The 13,456-nt window shown below is 37.2% G+C and overlaps 1 protein-coding gene across 5 annotated transcripts in view; it reads left to right on the forward strand.

The window, feature by feature from the left end:
* The window catches only part of GDAP2 (ganglioside induced differentiation associated protein 2), a 70,834-nt gene extending 58,663 nt beyond the window's left edge, over window positions 1-12,171 (forward strand). The window contains exons 13-15 of one of the 5 annotated variants that reach the window (XR_004485662.2): window positions 3,802-3,830; window positions 7,151-7,294; window positions 11,704-11,746. Coding sequence is in view for 4 of the 5 variants with exons in the window: in XM_004263250.3 (XP_004263298.1) it covers window positions 7,151-7,294; window positions 11,704-11,751 (192 nt within the window). In the remaining variant the exon portion in view is untranslated. Of the gene's footprint in view, window positions 1-2,106; window positions 2,321-3,801; window positions 3,831-7,150; window positions 7,295-11,703 lie in introns of those variants that run through there. The other 4 variants (XM_033436617.2, XM_004263250.3, XM_033436625.2 and 1 more) reach the window with 4 other exon arrangements.
* Window positions 12,172-13,456: the final 1,285 nt, after the last annotated feature.

Consider the following 13,456-nt stretch of genomic DNA (forward strand, 5'->3'; position numbering starts at 1 on the left):
GAAGTGCTTGACTATTTCCCAAAATCTCATCATCCATTTATTTTTGTATTCATCCAGTAGCTACTGAAATTTTTTCTTTAATGGAGACAAACAGAAGAGTATGTCGGTTTTCAGTATGTCTTTGCAAGAATGTCTGCTATCCCCACTTGTATTCAGTATTGTACTGGAGGTTTTAGCTAGTGTAATATGGCAAGAAAAAGCAACAAAATGCATATAGATTTAGAAAGGAGTAAATAATGCTGTCTTGATTGTCATTAATAGATGACATGATTATCTATATAGAAAACCCTATGGTATCCTCAGAAATGCTACTAGAACTGATGAGTAACTTTTAGCATGGTTTCAGGGTTTAAGATCAATATTCAAAAATCTATTATATATATTAGCAAGAAACAAATTGAGATTTAAAAAGCAATGTAATTTAAACTAGCATCAAAAATACCAAGTACTTAGGGATAAATATGACAAAAGATATGAAAGACTTGTATAATACACTGCACAAGTTATGTATACTGCAAAACATTAATGAGAGAAATTAAAGGAGACCTAAATAAATGAAGACATATACTGTATTTATGGATTAGAAAACTGAATACTGTTAAATTGTCAATTCTTTCTAAAGCTATAGATTCAATTCAGTCCCAGTCAAAATTTCAACAAGGTTTTTTCTGTAGAAATTCAATTAAAATGCACAGAATCTAAAATAGCCAAAACAACTTTGGAAAAGAAGAACAAAGTTAGAGGACCAACACTGCCTGCTTTCAATGCTTATTCTAAAGCTACAGTACTCAAGACAGTGAGGTATTGGCATGAAGATAGACAAAGACATCAATGGAGCACAATTAAGAATCCAGAAATAGATTTACGTATTTATGGATAACTGATTTTTTTACAAAAGTGCAAAGTCAGATCAGTGGAAAAAGGTTAGTCTGTTCAACAAACAATATTGGACCAATTAGATATCCATATGCCAAAAAAAAATGAACTTTGATCTATATCTTGTATCACACAAATGTAAAACAAAACTTTTTAAACTTCTAGAAGGAAGTATAGGTGAAAAAGCTTTGTGTGACCTTGAGTGTAAAGCGAATATTTCTTAGATACAACACCAAAAGCACAATCCATAAAAGAAATTGAACTTTATTAGAATTTAAAACTTCTGCTCTTTTAAAGATAGCTAAGAGAATGAAAAGATCAACCACACAACCACAGCCTGAGAGAAAATCTTTGTAAATAAAACATTTATCTGATAAAGGACTTATCTTTAGAATATATAAAGAAATCTCAAAACTTAATAATAAGGAAACAATTTACAAATGGAAAAAATGATTTGTGCAAAACACTTCACCAAAGAAAATATACGATGATAAATAAGCAAATGAAAAGATGTTCACAATTACTTATTAGGAAAGTACAAATGAAACCAAAACGAGATATTACGTTCCTATTAGAATGGCTAAAATTTAAAAGACTGTGTATCAAATGTTGGTGAGAATGTGGAAGAACTGGAACTCCCAAATAGTGCTGATCAGAACGTTAAATGGTATAGAAAGTTTGGAACACAATTTAGCAGCTCATTTAAAGAGTTAAACATACACCTACTGTGTGATCCAGCCATTCCACTCATAGATACTTACCCAAAACAAATGAAAGCATATCCATTGCCTGTATACAAATGCTCATAGCACTTTTGTTATAGCCCCAAATTAGAAACAACCCATATACTCATCACTGAGAGGACTGATAACCAAACTGTGGTATATCCATACAATAGAATACTAGTCAGCAATAAAAAAAAGAATGAACTGTTGATATATGCAACAAAACAAATGAATCTCAACATATTTACGCTGAATAAAAGAAGCATGTACATACCAGACGAGTGTCCATACTATGAAATTCCCTTCATATAAAATTCTAGGGAATATGAACTAATGTATAATTTTTCTACAGAAAGTAGAGCAGTGGTAACAGAGGAGGGGCGGGAGGGAGGAGTTACAGAGGACCCTGAGAACCTGTAGGAGTGATGGGTATGTTCATTTTCTTTCTTTTTTTTTTGTCGTTGCTGTTGTCGTTGGCTGCGCCGCGTGGCTTGCGGGATCTCAGTTCCCCAAGCAGGGGTTGAATCCGGGCCACAGCAGTGAAAGCCCGGAAGCTGAACCACTGGGCCACTGGGGAGCTCCCAGTGTTCATCTTCTTGATTGTGATGATGGTATAATGGGTGTATACGTAATGTCACAACTTAACAAATTTTATCCTTTAAATGTGTGCAGTTTATTGTAAGTTGGGTATATCTTAATAAAACTTTTTTTTTAAACTGCATGAGATGTCACTGCACTGCCACCAGAATGGCCAAAGTTTAAAAAACTGACGATACCAGATATTACCAATGATGTGGAGTAACTGGAATTCTCCTACAGTATAAGTCAGAATGTGAATTTCTGCGACCACTTTGAAAAAAGTTATGACAGTTTCTTATAAACTCAATATATACCTAGTCTGTGACCGAGCAATTCCAATACTAGGTATTTACCCAAGTGAAATGAAATATATGTGCATAGAAAGACTTCTACAGGAATGTTCACTGCAGCATTAATCATAGCAGCCAGTGACTGCCAGCCAAGGTGTCCATCAATAGGATTATGAATAATTAAACTCTGCTGTATACTTGTAATGGAATATTTCTTGGCAATAAAAGAGAACATCGATACTACTGATATACACAACAGCATGAAGGAATCTTAAAAACATTAATGCTGAGTGAAGGAAGCCTTACATAAAAGAGTCATACTGTATAATTCCACTTATATGAGATTCTAGAGCAGGCAAAACTAATGCTTGGTAGAAAAAAAATCAAAACAGTGTTTGCCTCTGGGAAGAGGGGCGTGAGGGAACTTTCTGGGGTGATGAAACTGTTTTGTATCTCAATAGGAGTTTTACTAATACAAGTGTGTACATCTGTCTAACCAGCAAAAGTACACTTAAAATCTGTGTATTTCATCGAATGTAAATTTTATAGCAAACTGAACGAACACTGAACTCTAGTTAAAGATATGAATGCTGTATTTGGGGAACGTTTACTGATGTCTGCAGTTTACTTTGAGGTGCAGCAAAAAAGTAAGATGGGTTAATAGATGCATAGAGGAACAGATAGATGTGTGATGAAGAAAACTTAAGGAAAATGTTAATGATCGTCTGAATGATTTCTGTACCAGTGTTCCCTGTAAAATTCTTTCAACTTTAGTGAATGTTGGAATTTTCATCCAAATTATGAATCTTCATAATTTTTTAATGGAAAAAAAACTTCTTTAACTTTTGTCACAAATTCAGACTTATCCAAAGAGTGTTACTCTGTACCAGACTTACGAGAATACATAGCCACTGTTTGCTAAGATCTGACTTTAACCCCTCCTTCCCCACACAAGAGTCAGTGAATAGCTATCTTTCCCCCACTTGGACACCAATGGATAGACATTACCAGAAATTTCAGTGTTAGAGCCACTAGCGTTGGTTGCCACACCATTGGAATTGCTTCAGGTAGAAGTCAGTGCAAATGGCGGGTAGGCAGAGACTGAAGAGCAGATGTATGAAGTGAAAGCCATTATGTTACCTTTCATAATATTTTGGGATGGAGAAAATGATGAAGGATTGAGAAAATAAAACCCACGTGTAATGAAATCCACCATTATTTTATACTAAATCGAAAACTGTAAATGGAGGGGTTGTAATTATAAAATAATGAGATGAAATCAAGGGATAACAAAACAATAGAATCACTGTCCTGATTTCCATACTTCTCAGATCTTTTCCAGGGCACTCCACCCAACGTGGTAAGTTGACTGCTCATATAAATCACTACTCTTTTTCTTTCTTGAAGTTCACTAATAGAACGTGAACTAATAGTATTTAAACCCACTGTTGATTCTGGCTCTAGTAGATGACTTAAGTGCATACATGTGTGAACAATCTTTTCCTAGTTTATGTTGTCTTGTGATCCCATGTTCTTGGCTGTGCATTTGTGAATAATTGGATGAAAGAGTTTCTGGCATTCACAGAATATCATAGCAGCCTTTTTTTCAAATTTTTAATTCAGTTTTTTAAAATAGTAGATACTGAGTAAAGCAAGTTTACCTAAATAAATGTATATCTATGACTTATGTTGTAAATAATTGAAAATTAAAAGCTGAGCTACATAAAAATAAAATGAAAAAAACTGAAGACAATGCTCTTGGGTCTCCCTGAATGGAAAACTTGTAACTGGGTTTCCACTTCTGTCTACTTTGAGTAATTTTCTCTTGCTAATACCTAAAGAATGTAAAGGAGGTAATGGGAGAAAATGCAACAGAGAAATGTGTTTGTCTTTCAAAGAGTGTGTGCCTAAGATCACTGCCCATTCTTCCCCAACCCAGCCTTCTCTTTGAATTTACCACCACCAGGTCACCGTGTCAGTACATGCAGCATAGTCAAGAGTCCTTTCATAGAACTGTATAACTAAGAGGGACTTTAAAAATCATTGAAGTCCAACTTGCTCGTTTTGTAGATGAAGAGACTGAGGCCCAGATTGAAGTACAACTTGTTTTTGTAGAATGAAGGAACATTCGACCATCCCTAAATAGTACTAAAGTAGTAAGTCCAGAAAGTATTTGTTAATTCTCTCAACACATATTGAATTGCTTACTTTTCATGTTGAGCATTACTTAGACCCTATAAATCCCTATAAATATGGTATTGAAGAGAATCCCCAGACGGGGGAATTTAGTCTATTGAGAGAATCACCTACTACCACAAAGAGTGTCAGTTATGTAGTAATATGAGTAAGCACGGTGTTGTTGGAACACTTAGAGGGAAGCTGCTTCTCCGGCTTTGGCTGGAGTGTAGGTACTCAGTGAAAGCTTCCTCACAGAGGTGAGTTCTGACCTGAACTCTGAAGGACAGTTCTTAGCCAGGCAAAGAATTGAGGAAAAGGGTTTCAGGACTAAACGAGCAGCATGTAAAAAGGTCCTGAGGTAAGAGACAGTGGAACACAAATACCCTGCGTAGTCCCTTCTAGTTCCGCAATTTTATACCTTTTTCCACGTAGCACAGCTCCTTGCCTGTGATAGGTATTCATGTGTTTCTTTGGGCCATTCATTGCATTTAGTACTTTTTGCCTTAGGAAGTTGTTATTATGCTTATAAGCTGGCTCCTTTTCTAGAGTCTAAGCCCCCATTAGAGGAATGGCCAGGTCACTGTTACCCTGTATCACCTACAGCTGTGTCCAATGCTTAGCACATAGTAGATTCCCAGTCGATGTGTAACTCCTTGCACAGTGTATCTCCTGACACATCCACAAGGTTCTTCTCCGTTCTGACTCTACAATCTTTATTTTCTTAACTTCTTCCTAGAATCTCTAAAATCTCCATGGTCTCTCCGTAGCTCTTACTAGTTTATCAGCTAACTGGTTGTAGAGCCCCTAATCTAGTTTGCAGAAGTTTGTATCAATTAGGTATATAACAGCATGTGCTTTGAAAACAAAACAAAAAAAACTGATGTAAAAAACTGGGGATTGGAGTGTAACTAAGTGACAATCTAATCTGATTTAAATTAACTCACTTGGTTCTAGAAAGGCCGAGTACCTCCCGCCCCCTCCACCACCCTCCAAATAAGCTTGGTAAGATGAGAGGATACAGAGGGTAGTGTTAATATCTGAGGCCTTATAACAGTCATTGGTAGTATAGCCGAAATAGATTAGTGAGCCAGGCCATGAAACTCAGTATGAAACAGGCCTTATCTTCATTCATTCATTCTTTTTCAAATACTTGAGAATGCATGGTCTGTCTGTACCTTCTAAAACTTTAGACCATTCTATGATTGTCTGCCAAGTACTAGGGAAATTATAGAAGTGAATATAAGAAACTACTTATATTCCTATGAAGTAAGATAAGTGCTATAAATGAGATTTAAACATAAGGTTATGTGAATTCAGTAGAGGGGATAATCTGTTTGGAGCTGTAAGGGAGAAATAATGGTAGAGATGAGTCTCTACCGAGTCTTGGAAATTTGGATAAGATTCTGATAGAGATAAGTGTAGTGTTGTCTCTGTTATTCCATGCCTTTTCTCATAAGTAGGTATGAAGACAGTATGTTGTATTAGGGACCAGGAATATGTGAAAGGTTTGGAGCAACCACTGGAAAACATGATAGGGTGTCAAAGAGAAATTTAAAAAACGATTGGCAAGTGCCCAAAGTGGCATGTACTGTATTTATAATGTACCCAGTTATATACTGGAATGTACTATGCCAGTACACTGAGAATTCATATGCATATGTTACCTTCTTCTGTAAATAAAATGAGGATAGCAGTAACATTGTACCTACCTCATAGAACTGCTGTATAAGCCGTTGGTAAACATGACTAATTATGATTGCCAGTTTGGATAGATGAACAAGAATTTGTAAATTCTAGCTATTGTTTAGCTAGAATGCCAGTATAGTTTGCCAGTATAGTTTGCTATCAAGAATTCTCTCTTTTTTTGGAACCAACAAATTTTGCAGACTAGCTTTTATAGAAAGATTGCAGTGTCATGAAGTGAAATGAGCAAAGGTGGCTCCACGTCTACAGAAGATTCACTTTGAGAAAGAGACTGCATGCCAAGTGTCAACAGAAAAATAAACGTCTCAAAACTTGGCAAAAATTTTCAGTCTCATTTGAAGTAATGAAAAGAGTTTATGAAATTTGGAGATGTTAACCATTTTCAGAGTACCAGTGAATCAGTTCTTCCATCAGATAATGCAGTGGTTTTGACCACAGCCCACAGTAAGAAGCATATTATGTTACATCCCAACACATGACATGCACTGGAGCACATAGACATGTAAGAGAAACTGAAGCTTCATGAGACAAAGCTCATCTTGCTACATTCCCTAGTCATTGTTGCTCTAGCATGTTTCTGTTTGTTGTTTTTAATACTGTTCACAATCCACTAAACTGATTGCATAATCCACTGATGCACTACAACCTGCACCTTGAAAAACACTGCTTATTACAAGATTTTTTTGATATCAATTTCAATTTCAAAATAGTTTTTATCTAGCGTAAATCTTCAAAATCATGTGTATATTTCCAATTCAGGCCACCGGCTTAAATTTTTTTTTTTCTTCTATTAATCAGGTATCAACATGGTTTTTTACCACCTTTTCTGTCTCAGGACTGAAGGACAAAATCCACCATGTGGACAGCCTCCACCAGCTGTTTTCTGCCATCTCCCCGGAACAGATCGACTTTCCTCCTTTTGTCCTTGAATATGATGCCAGGGTAAGAAGTACCAGGAATTCTCCCTTACCTGGTGTATTATCTTAACTATTTTATAGTGCAAGTGCGTCTGAGCACATCCTCTTTTCATTGTAAGATGGTAATGCAATTAATGTGTTTTAATAAACTTGATAGTATCGTTTGACATTCTTTTCCTATGGTAACTTTAGGAAAATGCTTGGTTCTAAGGAGGGCGCCTTTCCCCCAGTAAACTTTTCAATGGGAAATATTTCTGCTGTAGGTTTATAGCCAATCCTTGCTTGTACTGTCAGTTTTCCATCACCTTTGAGACACACCTCTCCCTAATTTTGTTAAGACTGAATGGCTTTTCATCTACATAAATAGAGCCAGAAGAATCTGTTGGTGTCCGACATTTTCAGCGTTAATTGTAAGCCGGGTCGCCTATCCTAGTCTTTACCCTATGAGAAGTTTCATTTTGCTAAAAGTTTGTATAAGTGACAACCAATACATTATTTCTTACAGATACATTTATGAATCTATTAAACACTAAGAAAGGACTACTCTAGAATTTCATCAAAGCTCTATTCCATTGTACTTATTCACGCTATCACTTTAGTAGTTAAAAACAGAGAAGTAAGTAACACGCTTGGCCAAAAGGTTATCAATTGCCTTATTTAATTATTGCTGATTGCATATTTTTATGCATGAATCAGAGAATATATTTGCAGGTTATATTAAGCTTAAAATGAATTATTCTTAATTATTGTACAACGTATGTACAGTAAATATCCTACAAGACATTTTCTCTCTAACGTTTCTATGACTTCAGTTATGATTTCTGCTACAGTTATGATTTCTTATGTGAAGAGCAAAGTATTTAATGTGTTCTAATGGCTAACAAAATGTCATGTTTTGCTTTTGCACAAAGAGGATTTGTAATTGGAGTCGCTGGATCATAAATACAAAGATTGTTGAATATATGGGAGGCAGAAAAAAGAGCGTCCGGTTTTATTTCTTGCAGATTGCTAGAGCAGAAAATTGCCTTATTTTTTTGAACTATATATCACTCTTCTTAATATTTAAAGAAAAATGGATAGCTGGAAATGTGAAAGGCACTGAAAGACATTTTGATACCAAAAATTTGGAATGATGATTCAAAGCTAATGTCCAGATTTACCATTTATTTTCTGGTATAGAAATTTGTAAGTTAGGATGTATTGGTTAGACAACCCAAAAGAGCAGGGTTTTTTTGTGGGTTTTTTTTGTTTGTTTGTTTTTTGCGGTACGCGGGCCTCTCACTGTTGTGGCCTTTCCCGTTGCGGAGCACAGGCTCCCGTTGGCGGAGCACAGGCTGCACAGGCTCAGCGGCCATGGCTCACGGGCCCAGCCGCTCTGCGGCATGTGGGATCTTTCCGGACCGGGGCACGAACCCGTATCCCCTGCATCGGCAGGCGGACTCTCAACCACTGCGCCACCAGGGAAGCCCCAAAAGAGCAGTTTTTAAGCCAACAGGTTTTCTATATACTTAAGGGCCTACAAAGCAGGCTTTCATTAAATATCAACACCGCACTCAAGCTTGGTTTTGTTTTTTTGTTCTGTGTGTGTGTGTTTTTAGTGGTTTTTTTTAATATTTTATATATCAAATACAGGCCTAATTAATAGTGTGATTAATCAAAATGAAATAAAATAACCTACAATCTAACACTTAGGCCACTGGATCATCTTTCTGTACCTGTCTTGGAGCTTTCTAAAACTGAGATATCAGGCCATCTATATATAAAGGCCAAAGAGAGGAATAAAAAGAGGAAAGAAACAGAAGAAGGAGTCAGGAGATGATGTGGCAGGGGCAGGCAGAGGGCAGATCCCTAAATACACTGCAGCTTTGCACATTATGCTGCGGTACTTTGGCTCCTTCGTAGTTGGTGGGGAGTGTTGAGCAAGGGAGAACTGCCATTGTGTTCCTGTTTAGAAAGATGGCTAAAGACACAGTGTAGAGAGGGACCAGACAGGGGTAAAACTGGAGGCAAGGAGACAAATAAGAGGCTGTCAGAGGCAGCCAGAGGAGAAATGAGAGACTAGAGCCAGGCAGTGGTAGTGGTAATGGCAAGGGTTTGAAGATCTTAGAGATAGAAGTAGACGTTTTAGGGAATAGAATCCACAGCATTATGGTGACTGAGCAGCCAGCCATTGGGAGGAATGAAGGAGGAAAGCAGCCTGAGGTGACTAACAAAGTTTCTGCTTTGGGAGACTTGGAGAATGGTGTCGCCACCGTCCCAGAGAGGCAATTTGGAGGAAGAGCACTGGGGGGCTTGGAGAAAACAGACAGGTGGTCTGTTCAGTTTGTGACACACTAGGTATGAGGTGCCCCACGGGACACTGAGGTGAAAGACTAGAAGGTGGTTGGATAGTACCTTGTAAAGAAAAGTTTTCCTTTGCTAGAAAGAATTAAAAATATGATTAGAGAAAAGGAAACACGTGTAGAGTCGGTCAGTTTTATTATCGTATTCACGTGTGCTTTGCCCATAGTCCTTTACTTGGTGAAGGTATGACGTGGTTGGTTGTTGGCAGTGAGCTTCTGTTTTTCTGGGTCTTTTGTGACTTAGTGACATAAATTTTATAGGATTAAAAGGAACCTTTGGCGGTAATTAGAAGGTAATTTTTGTCTATCTGGATCAAAATGGTACTGAGACCATTTCAGAAAGGGAGCTAGTCAGCACTCTTATAGTCAAAGAAGAGAGTGTAGAGGTTTACCTGGTAACAATTCTTCAAAATTCTGTGATTGTTTCCAGAAATAGAGAAAGTATTCGACTGCTCGGCAGTCTCTTCCACAGTGTGAGACTAATATAAAAGCTTTATTTCATAGCATTAAGAATTAGATTTTCCCTTCTTACTTTATCACAATTTAATGTAGATACAGGAAGCCTAGAAAAATACCGTAGTGGAATGGAATGGAGAAATCTTAAAGATGGATCGTGAACCATTTCTTTTCAGTTGAACTTCAGGATAGATTTCTCTCTTCAGGCATGTTTCTTAAGCATAGCTTCTATGCCTGTTGAGGATACTGGAGTGATTAGTTTAACAGATCCTGGTAGGAAATTCTAAAATACAAAAAAAAATTTTTCATTAATTTTAGTGAAGTATCCTAAAATGTAGCCAATCTTTAGATTTGTTTCTACTGAATTTTTTTTTAACCTGGTCAGATGTATAATCAGAAAGTTAAAAAAAAAAAGAAAGAAAGAAAGAAAAGAAAAAAAGAAGAAAGTAAGTTTTCCTAGATATTCTCTTGTTTTCCTGGTTATGGTCCCAGGATCAATTTCTCCTCCAGAGCATCTGCTCTGAAGAATGGCAGAGCTTTTGATTCACTTAGTCACTCAAATAACATTTAACTGCCTATTATGTTCAAGACTGGATGGATTTAATGCTCCATAACTATAATGTAAATATGCCATAAAGCAATGCTGTTTTCTTCCTACCTTTCATTCTCCATATCTAACTATTATCTTACATTAATGTTAAGCATTTTTTGTTTATGGTTTACTGGAAAATAAGTTACTTGTCAGAGAAATACTTTCCTAAATAACAAGAAATGAATCTTAAGTCTCATAAATGTAATTTTGGGTCTATCTACCATAAAGCTAACTGTCTTGATTTTTATAAGATAAAGTTAGCCAAAATAAGGTCAAAAAATTTCCTTACACTGATTTATTGCTTTCGACGTTTGACATTGAAGTTCTAGCATTCAATTCTCCACCTTGATCTTGAACGCCCTAAAAACTATCATGGTTAAAAGCCTCGCCACTCAGGCATGTCATGGAGAGACTCATTTCTGCCAACACAGTTGTAATTATTAAATTCCTTCATGATGATTTTTGTTTCATAACTCAAAGATTCGGCACACAGCAAGACAACACAGCCTAACAAAAAATTCACTTTGTTATAAAGCAGAAACTAACACACCATTGTAAAGCAATTATACTCCAATAAAGATGTTTAAAAAAAAAAAAGAATCTGGGCTTTAGATTTGGATAGACATGGATTTAAAATTCAGGCTCTCCTGGTTGCCGGCTTGGTGACCTAAGGTGAGTGATGCCATCTGTGTGATCCTTAGTTTCCTGTTCTGTAAAATGAGGATGTTACCTACTTTATGGCATTATGTTGTGAGGTTATAAAAGGATAATGAAAGAAAAGTGCTGGTTAAGTGTCTGGCATATAGAATGTTCAATAAATGGTAATATTTTTAAATCTCATCATCCTGATTACCTCTGCCTACATTATACCAACTCTGACTGACTCCAGTGGAATGGCTCTGTTGGCTTGAGGGCCTGCTCAGGGCCAGGCATGTGCTAGACATTTTCCATACGTTAGATCATTGGCTCTAAATCCCTTTCTTTTACATTCCCAATTACATTGATCTTATTATTTAATGTTCTTGTCTTTTTTTCTTTCTGCAGGAAAATGGGCCTTATTATACATCTTATCCCCCATCACCAGATTTGTGACCTGCTGTCTTTCAGTGCTACTGGTTTCTAAGGACACCACTTTCTCCAGAGATCACTACTACCTACTGAAGTGATATTCATTTTTGCTGTACAGCTCCAGAGAGCCTTTTGTCCCCACCTCTCTGGTATTTTTTTATCGACTGTATATTTTCTGACACATAAGCAATCTGAAAATGGTAGGCCATTCTGAACTGTGCACTTATTTTAAATTTGTATATTTGTATCAAATGAAAATGTTCACTTTTCGAGGGTTGTTAATAGAAATTGGGGAGCAACTTTTGAGTATCTTCAGTTTCCTGAAAGGACACTGGATTCTCCATTAGACAAGCCACAATATTGTTCACATCATCTCTTTAACATTGCACGCTTTCTTTGTGTACTCAAGTGTTTCTCAAAATATATAGAACCAATGTATGCTGACTGGATGTATTGTTTGCTTCAGACCCTGGCATTACGTTTTATACAGATAATTCAGTTATGCTAAAAGAGAATTGTCTGGGATCAAGGATGTAGAAATGTATCTGATCAAAAACATCAAAATCATCAGCAAAATATAAGTCTTAGAATTTTACGGCACCAGTGAAGACCGAGACTTAAAGACTAAAGTTCCTTAGATGGTATGTTTTAAGATTGTCACTGTTCTGGCCTCAACAGTGGAGGAAAACAAGAAGACTGTTTCTTCAGCCTTTTTCCTATCATCATAGATGGTTTAGTCTCCATATTCAACAGGACTGCACATATTAGTACTCTTAAGTGGAGGGCATCTCCTAAGACACCATCAGTGAGTGTTAGAGTGCCGCTTTCCCAGAGTCATGAATGATTTTGTTTGGCTCTTAGGTCTACTTTCTCTAAGGACATTTCCTAGCAGTGTGTCTTGAGTTGCCTACATCAAAATGAAGGAAGTGTGTTGCAGTGAACAAAATTCCAAACCACGTTTGCAACTCAGGCTCTATTTGTGCCTTAGCTTGAATAAAAATTAGAATTATGCTGCCTACCTCACAGAGGTATCATGAGGTGACATTTAGAAAGGGCTTTTGACGTCTTTGGATGAAAAATGCTAGGAGAGTTTGTGTGGTGGGGTGTCTTTAGTTAGTTTTTAAATGATAACAGATATCCTTGAGGGAGTGCAACAAGGCACTCCTCTTGTCTTTGGCACCTTTTGAGTGATTTCCCTTTTCTTGGGACAACAGCTGTTAGTGCAAAATGCCAACCCTGAGGACCTCCTTCCTACTTTGTCCAGAATGTCTTCTGTCCTCCTCCTCTTCCAGTGCTACACTTTAACAAGAGACATATGTTAGCCATTTTAAATATTACTTCTTGGGCTTCCCTGGTGGCGCAGTGGTTGAGAGTCCCTGCCGATGCAGGGGACACGGGTTCGTGCCCTGGTCCGGGAAGATCCCACATGCCGTGGAGCGGCTGGGTCCATGAGCCATGGCCGCTGAGCCTGCGTGTCCAGAGCCTGAAAACATTACTTCTTGAATTAAGGTCAAACCATTATCATTTCCATCAGGGTTTCTTCATATTCCTTTTGATTCCTACATTCACTCCCCATCTCCCTCACCCATCATGTACAGTGGCAGTTCGGAGAAGAAAAAGTAGAACTCTTCTGTTCTAATGTGCTCAGGATTGGTGCTTCCAAGGGTCCCACTCCCCTATGTCCAGATTAATTCTTCAGTGGAGATAAAAGAAACATATTTCTTCATTT

The sequence above is a fragment of the Orcinus orca genome, chromosome 1, assembly GCF_937001465.1.
Source record: "Orcinus orca chromosome 1, mOrcOrc1.1, whole genome shotgun sequence".
Classification (NCBI taxonomy): Eukaryota; Metazoa; Chordata; class Mammalia; order Artiodactyla; family Delphinidae; genus Orcinus; species Orcinus orca.